The sequence below is a fragment of the Cynoglossus semilaevis genome, chromosome Z (assembly GCF_000523025.1).
Source record: "Cynoglossus semilaevis isolate Cse_v1.0 chromosome Z, Cse_v1.0, whole genome shotgun sequence".
Taxonomy (NCBI): domain Eukaryota; kingdom Metazoa; phylum Chordata; class Actinopteri; order Pleuronectiformes; family Cynoglossidae; genus Cynoglossus; species Cynoglossus semilaevis.
Window position 1 is genome coordinate 16704611 of NC_024328.1, and position 9705 is coordinate 16714315.

At 38.6% G+C, this 9705-nt stretch overlaps 1 protein-coding gene across 3 annotated transcripts in view; it reads right to left on the minus strand.

The window, feature by feature from the left end:
* Window positions 1-9705, minus strand: part of agtpbp1 (ATP/GTP binding carboxypeptidase 1) — a 48404-nt gene that overhangs the window by 33265 nt on the left and 5434 nt on the right. For all 3 annotated transcript variants that reach the window (XR_003048896.1, XM_017042951.2, XM_008336692.3), the window contains exons 4-11: window positions 5400-5467; window positions 4691-4754; window positions 4409-4555; window positions 3371-3502; window positions 3123-3216; window positions 2484-2521; window positions 2112-2320; window positions 1499-1676 (exon numbers count right to left, since the gene is read on the minus strand). Coding sequence is in view for 2 of the 3 variants with exons in the window: in XM_017042951.2 (XP_016898440.1) it covers window positions 1499-1676; window positions 2112-2320; window positions 2484-2521; window positions 3123-3216; window positions 3371-3502; window positions 4409-4555; window positions 4691-4754; window positions 5400-5467 (930 nt within the window). In the remaining variant the exon portion in view is untranslated. The remainder of the gene's footprint in view (window positions 1-1498; window positions 1677-2111; window positions 2321-2483; window positions 2522-3122; window positions 3217-3370; window positions 3503-4408; window positions 4556-4690; window positions 4755-5399; window positions 5468-9705) is intronic.

Below are 9705 nucleotides of genomic sequence, written 5' to 3' on the forward strand. Positions count from 1 at the left end.
CCATGGACTATGTTGTTTGCAGATGACATTGTGATCTGTAGTGAGAGTAGGCAGCAGCTAGAAGAGAACCTAGAGAGGAGGAGGTTTGCACTAGAGAGAAGAGGAATGAAGGTCAGCCGTAGCAAGACAGAGTACATGTGTGTAAACGAAAGGGAGAACAGTGAAATAGGAGCAGTGAAATAGGAGCAGAGGTGGTGAAGGTGCAGGAGTTTAGGTACTTAGGATCAACTGTTCAGAGCAGCGGAGACTGTGGAAGAGAGGTGAAGAATAGAGTACAGGCAGGATGGAACAGCTGGAGAAAAGTGTCAGGAGTGATCTGTGATAGAAGGATCAGCAAAGGTGAATAGAAAGGTTTACAGGATGGTGGTGAGCCCAGCCATGATGTATGGTTTAGAGACGGTAGCAATAGGCAGAAGACAGGAGGTGGAGCTGGAGGTGGTAGAGTTAAAGATGCTAAGATTCTCTTTAGGAGTGACAAAAATGGACAAGATCAGGAATGATGTCATTAGAGGGACAACACAGACAGGAAGATTTGGAGAAAAAGCTAGAGAAGCCAGATTGAGATGGTTTGGACATGTGCAGAGGAGGGACAGTGGATACATTGGTAGAAGAATGTTAGAGATGGAGCTACCAGGTAGGAGAAAAAGAGGAAGGCCAAAGAGGAGATATATGGATGCAGTGAGGGAGAACATGCAGAGAGTTGGAGTCAGAGGAGAAGATACAGAGAAGAGGGAGAGATGGAAATCAATGATTCGCTGTGGCAACCCCTGAAAAAAAGGGACAAAGCCAAAAGAAAAAGAAGAAGACTAGCACGGGAAAGACATTTTAATGACTTTGAAAACACCTGTTTGATAAAAACATGCTGTTCCTTAAGGTTTTTATTTACTCAACAATATCTAGGTTTGATTGAAGAGGAAATATTCAGTGAGCACAAGATGTGATGTGACTGGTCACAGAGGAATGTCCAAACAGGCATAAGACGATAGAAAGGCAACAGTGATGTTTAATATCTTCCTTATACAAGCCTAACCCTTTACAAACAAGATGTACCTAATACAGTGACCAGCAGGTGCAGACAAGCACTGCAGAATGTGCACAAAGCATTTGGCAACTTCAAAAAAAACTAACACATGTATTAATTGAGTGAAGTTAAACGTATAGGATGGGAAGAATGAGAAAAGAGTAGTGAGTGAGTCCATGTTGTCTGAGGATAGAGTTGTGCCTTACGTATGTCTTACCCTTCTTTAAGGGCTTGTTGTTGAACTGCTGACTTGTTCTTGCTGTAAAGCACATTGTGTGCAGCAGTGTCACAAGGGTTGCTGTTATTCATTACGTCAGACTAGGGACATAGACTTTCAGGCATACTTATATGGTAGATGTGAGTTGCAGCATATAATTATCAGTATCGGGCATTTGCATACACTGTGATAGGCCAGTGCACATTTAAGAGAAGTATGTGTTTATTTAAAGGAGTGTGTATAAGATCGTTTGTGCTTACCTCCAGCAGGCTGGCTGTACAGCTGTGCCACGGGCCCAGCGACAGGAATGTGTGGGAGCTCGAAGAGAAAAGCCGACTTGATGGTGGGCAGAGGCAGACGGTTCTTAGGAAAACACTTTCTCATTATAAGACTTGACATATTGACCAGAGGATCCAGAGTTCGCACTGAGAGACACTCCTGAAGATGAGGTCAAAAGTAAAAGAGTCAACAGCTAAAACTGTGCCTATACCAGGCATGGGTAAACTTTTTGACTCCACAGTGGGCCACAGTGGGTCCTAAGATTTGACAGGGGTGTGGGGATCAGGAACAGATGTGAACTAGATGGAGCATTAGTGTGAACTAAGATAAAAGATGTTAAAGTCATGCTCTTAGCTTTTTCTATATCGTTTATTGGGCAAAATCAGACATTGCAGGGAAAAAGCCTAAGTAAAATGATAATATAAATTAATAATATAATTTGGACAAGTTTGGCGGGCCAGATTAAAAAGCCAAATGGGCTGCATCTGGCCCTTGGGCTTAGTTTGCCTGTGCCTGGTCTATACTGTGCATTGCATAGTTATGACGTTATTAGCTGAATGTTTAGAATGATGTCTAACTCTGCATCACACTTACAACAGACGAGTTATAGAGAATCCTCATGCCATCCGAGTCAACAAACGCCTTCCTGCCAAGCTTGATGTTTGTGACGTTCCTGATACAGACCAGAAAGGCCTTGCGTATTAGCATATGACGATGTCGCATGTCGTTCCGATGCCAGTCCAGGTATAGAGCCAGCAGGACGGGCATGTATTTGCTCTCCATTGCCCGGCGCCCATTCGTTTCTGCACAGGAGAGTTAAAGGAGATGGAAGATGAGAAATAACATTAGAGTTATGATATGTTCAATAATTAACATAAACTGCAAAAATAACACAATAACCAACACCCTAAGATAATCACTCCAGTACAATGCTCAAACGTCAATGTCATGAAGTTAATAACTTACTGGATTTAAGCAGGGCTCCCAGTGCGTCCAATGCTACTCTGTTAATTCATGAGAAAATGGAATGAGTCCAGAATGAAGAAACTTTTGACTATCACTAGTGTTGTATAACATTTAAACAATTTACACACCCATTTTTTAAAGTTTGGTATATTTTATCAAAAGGCAAAACAAATCCCCAAATCTCAAATTTATTAAAGAACACAAGCTATTGAGGAAAGAGGACAAAGGAAAGACTTTCAGTTCAATTTTCTTCCTAAATCTCCTGCATATCTTGGAAATTCTGTGCCATCAAGACTCTTTTAATGCACAGTACTCTTTTTTTTTTTTGGCCATTATTGCTTGCAAAGAAACAGATCTTAGACAGAAGCTCAGGTTAGGGTTTGAACATCCAAAATTTGCAGGTTAACCTGCAAATTAAGCAAATAAATGCTTTGCGTGAGACTTTTTCAGTCAAATTTTTCATCTGCATCAATGTAATAGAATGCACTGAAGAAATTTCATTTTTAATAAATTGATAAAATTTGTGTGGTCAATGTCTGACATTTTGTCTTTAATAAATGTTCCAAACAGAATCACCAAATATACTGACCTACCAATAGGTGATGTTTGTGTGACTTATTAGAGAAAACGGGTAGTTACTTGATCAGAGTGGTATTCTTTTTGCTGTATGGTCCAATTATCTTGAACATCAGCTCCACCACACCATTCTTGCCCAAAGAAATAGCATTGACCGCTTAAAAACAAAGAGACACTTTAGTGAAGGCACAACAGGAGAAAGAAAAACAGCAATGGATGAGTAACACTGACAGAGACTTTGACTTTAAAGACAACAGGGAACATTTGAAGAAATGCACTGAATTAACAGTTAACAGTTAACAGTTACTCACAGTTGGTGGAATAAACCCTTAGGACCTGCAGGCAGGGCAGTAGCAGTTTGGCATTTTGTGGTTTCTGTTTCATTAAGTTGACAGTGACATTCAGAGCTCCAGTCAGACGTGCCTTCACTCCAAACTTTCTGTCTGAACACAGAGGCTGTTATGTCAGTATACAGTACAACAGGCAACTATGGATCAACCACTTCTTGTTCCAGAATTCCCCTACACTGGTGGCCCCTAACCTTTTTTCTACCGAGGACCAGTCCGCCAGACGTTACTGCGGAGCAGTAATACCACACCATTGTTGAAGGATCATTACATTTTCAAAATAAAACATATTTTAGATTTTATTATGTTAGTATCACTCTGTTAGAGTCTGAATGACATATGGTTTTGAAACATTGCTAGATTATCTTTCAATGAAAAAAGTCAAGGGATATGACTGGATTCTTTTTGAATGAAGTAAATTAGTAAAACTGAAGTACATTCTTTCACTGTGTCCCACTGCAGACCAGTACCGGTCCCCAGAGGGGGGGTTAGGGACAGCATATTTCAGGTGTGATTGACAAATACCACAGAGTGGACATGGACAAGCAAATCAATCAAGTCATAATCTAATTCACCAAGCACAACAAGGCACGAGGTCCTCTGTGTGTAGACCCTTAAACAAACTGAGTGTCCAACAATGCAGGTAGTCATACATAATAATTGTTATATATAAAGAACAGTGGACTACTGTACTTGCAGTGTAAACAACTTTAAATTAATTGTTATATGTTATACATTAATTCAGATTAAACTTTTTTTCAGTCTAGTCTATGTGTCTCATATCAAAATATTATGTTTGTCCCACATTTTATCTATTGGAACACAAACTATATGTGCAGTTGTGATAATGAATAGTGTTGTCCAAATATGGAGAAAATGTACATTGTAATTTTAGGATGTGATAATATAAAAAAAAAGACAAAACCAAGAACAAAAACGCAACAGTTTGAACACATAATTTGGTAAATTTGTTTCTTTTTATATTTCAGTCATAATGCCTACCTTTTGGCCCAACCTTGGCCAGAAGTGAGTGAAGCTGCAGCATCAGTTCCTCACTGGGAGCCATCTCTTTCATAGCTGTGGTCAGAATCTGGAACAACACTCCTGTTCCTCCTTTAGAAACGAACAGTCCCACCCTTCGACCTCTACCTGAAAAAAAGAACAAAACAATAAATGTTACTTTTCTCAAATTTACCATTTACCTCCCAAATCAATCACCGATAGCACAATCACATTAACACATGTTACTGGCACTAGAATTAGGGGAATTATAAAGCAGCTCACCCGCAGTAAGCAGCTCAGTGAGAATGGACAGGATGTTCAGGGTGGTCTGGACATCCTGAGTGTTCTGTCAGTCACAAACAGTACCCTTGTTAAAATGTTACACAGCATGCAATCATTTCTATTCCACAATTTGATGCAAATCCCATTAGAGAGCTTCACTCAGCTGTGAAATGTATCAGTAAAATAACATTTTCAAATGTAAAATATGCTTACGCATTCAAATAAAAACAATGACTGCTTTACATTTTACACGCATATACGTACATATATACATACATAAATACATACATATATCCATATATATTTGTATATATTATTATATATTTATACAAGTTCATATTTAGGTCTATATTTTATACATATATGTTCATTTGTACCATATATACAAGGATGTCATATAAAGCAGGGCTGATTTTAAAAACCATGGTAAACCCTGTTATAGACACCTCTCATGCATCTTTCAATAGCTAGGACAAGTTTTATAAATATATCTCTGTCAAATGTGAGCTTTGTTATGTTTCATATAATTGGGGCTTTTTTAACCCCCAAAAATAATCTTTAAAATCAGGACAAACATTAAACCGAAAATCAGTTAAAAGTGTTCAAACCTGTTTCAGATTTTAGGTGTGCGTGTGTGTGTAAAGTGACTTAACCTTGTTTGGTAGTTTTGCTGCTGTATAATCTATGTATAAATAAAGACTGGGCTGACCTTCAGTGAGGACAGGATGACCTCCATGCCAGTGGAACCTTTAGACATCACCTCTCTCCCACTCCTCTCTGAAACAAAAACATAGTTTTTAACCAGAAGTATTAAGCATTCTAAAAGTATTAGGTAAAACTGTAGCAGTAGTATAATACTTTATTTCTAACAGTAAAGCAGAATCTGAAATATACTGAGGAAAGTCATTTGTCCTCTTACGATGCTCAAAATATTACTTACACATATTTTCAGAAATTAAACCACACATTTCAGACGTTTCTTTTTTTAAATAATTATTATAGGTTTACTGTGATACCATGAATTGTATCACTGCCAAACCAAAATGGTTTGGCTCAATCGTCCAATATATGCAGCTTCTTTTCAAATGCTCTTTGCTATAATAACTGAACTGCCTGATCGTTATCTTCTGGAAATGAATTATGGAGTATTGTGGCTTTAAATGGTAAAACTAAGGCATGTGAACACCTCATGTTATGAACACCTCAACTTTTTACTGAGTTGGATATAAAAAGTGGTGGCTCAAAGAAATATTTGTCATTGTTACAATGCACTTTTTAAAGTTATTTTAGCATATTCAGAGCCTTTAAGCACGGTCTAAATCTCCATTTTGACTAATTTTTACTTTATGGGCTGTTTATTAATTTATTGTTTTAATGTTTACAACCTGTAGGACAACTCCAGCTTTGATAGTATTTCCTCTCTAAACAACTACAACTTCAACTAGCTGTTAAGATCACCTATGATTTGCTGTTATATATGTACTGTGTGACACAATGTCAAGACTGTGTGACACAATTTCAAGACACCCTGATCTTTTCAATTATTTTCTACAAAACCATGCAGACAAACTAGGTTTACGAACACCTTACAATCTCACAAATTTCTGTTCTTTTTTTTCTCCTGCTTTGTCCTCCTTCTCTACATAAACTTTACGCTTGCCCTTTACTTACAAAGCTGGCAGATTCCTAGCCTTTTTGAAGTTAACATTCCAGTTCTGACAACTGTCCAACCAAAATTAGGTTTAGGTTAGAAATTACATTGTCCTTTTAGCCGCACATTATTTATTTGTAACACCTGCAACTTTTACAATATTTGAAATTTAAATTGCGTAGTTTGTTTTGCTGTATTATTATTATTGTCAATCATTAAAGTAATTTTACAGTACAGTGATTTTATCTACAATCCCTGTGGGAAACTACATAACAGACAGGCACAATGTCAATTTCTATATATAAAATGAAAAGTTTAATTTTAAAATTTCACTTTTGTAACACTGTCATCTCTCTGGATCATACCTGTTGCCTCTGGACAGCTCACATATTGACAGGATCTTAAGTAGCTGCACTCCATTTTACGTAAGGTTCCACAAACCAAGACAAGTGCTATTCTCCAGAAGGTTTGCGTTGCCTGCTATGAATCTGAATGACATCTGCACTGGTATTTTTCAACCCATCTAAGGCTAGAAATAAACTCTTCAGTAGTTCAAGCCTTTCCAACTGTGAACAAACACTGAGCTCAGGGACATGCCACCGTGAACCTAATACTTTCCCCTACGGCACAACTAGAAAACTAACCCAACAACTGCTCCCATAGAGAACTGACCAATACAAACACACCCAGGTTAACACCCCCTCCCCTCATTTGTCTCCGGATGTTGCACATGGTGAGTTAAAAATATGAGATAGTAATATGAACAAGATAAAATAGAAGATAAATACATAAAAAAACAACTTGGTGTAATGCTAATACTGAGCACTGTACATTAGGTTGGGTTTTCAATAAATATGCAATGACCTGGAATGCAGTTCTAAACAGGTGTCACAGCTCTGTGGGTAATGGGTGACATACAATATGTACTGTAGGTGGATTTTTGTCCTTCTCATTAACAGAAGATTATTTCAGACCAAAAGTGCATAATCATCTGTTTATTCCATAGTTCCATAGTGTAGCAGTTAGCACGCATGCCTTGAAAGAAAAGAGCAGGGAGTCCTGGGTTTCGATTCCCAGAGGAACCACATACTTGGTGCCTCCCATGGGCAGCATGTTACAGCAGATCTGAAAATATGAGGTTCCCATATAATATATGGAATCAGTAAAGTTCTAATTATTATTATTATTATATAAATATAATGTTGAAAAGTAAAGATAAATAAAATTTCACGTTCTGAATAGTTGACACAGTCAGCTGAACAGAAAGTGTGCAGAGCTTTCACACCAATAGAGCATTTCAATTAAAGAACACAGTATTTCCTGATTTTTAGTAGATAAACTGTCACCTAAACTAAGTATCACTATGTCCACTTAGCCAGGGGTGTCCACACTACTGTTGAAATGACCAGGCTAAAGTGATGCACCTACAATGAAAATGATAAATATATATTTACTCATATAAACTGAACATACTTTATATATTTAGATAAATATAATATTTTTACAGTATATAGTCACTATTACAAACATTATTTATAAATAAATATATATACATATATATTTATTTTTTATTTAATTCCTCACGATTTACCAGCACTCGCTTTTCCCCGATCTACTTCTTGGACACCCCTGCATTAAAATAATCTTTTTATTTCGGCTTTGTCCCTTTTTTTCAGGGGTTGCCACAGCAAATCATTGCCTGTTCTCTTTATCTTCTACTCTGACTCCAACTCTCTGCATGTTCTCCCTCACTGCATCCATATATCTCCTCTTTGGCCTTCCTCTTTTTCTCCTACCTGATAGCTCCATCTCTAACATTCTTCTACCAATGTATCCACTGTCCCTCCTCTGCACATGTCCAAACCATCTCAATCTGGCTTCTCTAGCTTTTTCTCCAAACCTTCCTGTCTGTGTTGTCCCTCTAATGACATCATTCCTGATCTTGTCCATTCTAGTCACTCCTAAAGAGAATCTTAGCATCTTTAACTCTGCCACCTTCACCTGTGCCTCCTGTCTTCTGCCCATTGCTACCGTCTCTAAACCATACATCATGGCTGGTCTCACCACTGTCCTGTAAACCTTTCCCTTCACCTTAGCTGACACTCTTCTGTCACAGATCACTCCTGACACTTTTCTCCAGCTGTTCCATCCTGCCTGTACTCTATTCTTCACCTCTCTTCCACAGTCTCCGCTGCTCTGAACAGTTGATCCTAAGTACCTAAACTCCTGCACCTTCACCACCTCTCCTCCTCCTCTGTTCTCCCTTTCGTTTACACACATGGACTCTGTCTTGCTGCGACTGACCTTCATTCCTCTTCTCTTGTAACCTCACTATTTCACTGTTCTCCCTTTCGTTTACATACATGTACTCTGTCTTGCTGCGACTGACCTTCATTCCTCTTCTCTTTAGGGCAAACCTTCTCTGTAGTTCTCCATCAGCATCCTCAAGGCAAATATTGCATCTGAGGTACTCTTCCTAGGCATGAAACCATACTGTTGTTCACAAATCTTCACTTCCTGCCTCAACCTAGCTTCAACTACTCTTTCCTAAATCTTCATTGTATAACTCATCAACTTTATCCCTCTGTAGTTGTTACAACTCTGTGCATCACCCTTCTTATGAATTGGCACCAGAACACTTTTCCTCCACTCATTAGGCATCTTGTCCGTCTCTAAAATTCTGTTAAACAACCCAGTCAGAAAATCTACCGCCACTTCTCCTAAGTACTTCCACTGGTATGTCATCGGGACCAACTGACTTTCCACTCTTAATCTTCTTCAGGGCTTTTCTTACTTCATCCTACTAGTCTCTGATTCCTCGTTTCTACTTTCCCTTTCATTTTCCTCATTCAACAACTCCTCAAAGTATTCCTTCCATCTTCTCAGCACACTTTCCTCACTTGTGATTACGTTCCCCTCTCTGTCCTTAATCAACCTCACCTGCTGCACATCCTTCCCAGCTTGATTTCTGTTTTCTGTCTCACCAATCTATACAACTCCTTTTCTCCTTCATTTGTGTCCAAACTCTCATACAACTCCTCATATGCCTTTTGTTTAGCCTTGGCCACTTCCCTCTTCACCTCCCTTGTCCTCTCTTTGTACTCCAGTCTGTTCTCTTCTGTTCTGTCACTGTCCCATCTCTTTTTCACTAATCTCTTTCTCTGCACACTCTCCTGGATCTCCTCATTGTACCACGAGGTTTCTTTGTCCTCCTTTCTCTGCCTAAAGGACATACCTAGCACATTCCTACCTGTCTTATCACTGCAGCTGTAGTCTCCCAATCATCTGGGAATTTCTCAACACAGCCCAGAACTTCCTTGCTGAAGTCTTCACAACATGTCTCTTTCCTTAGTTTCCACCACTT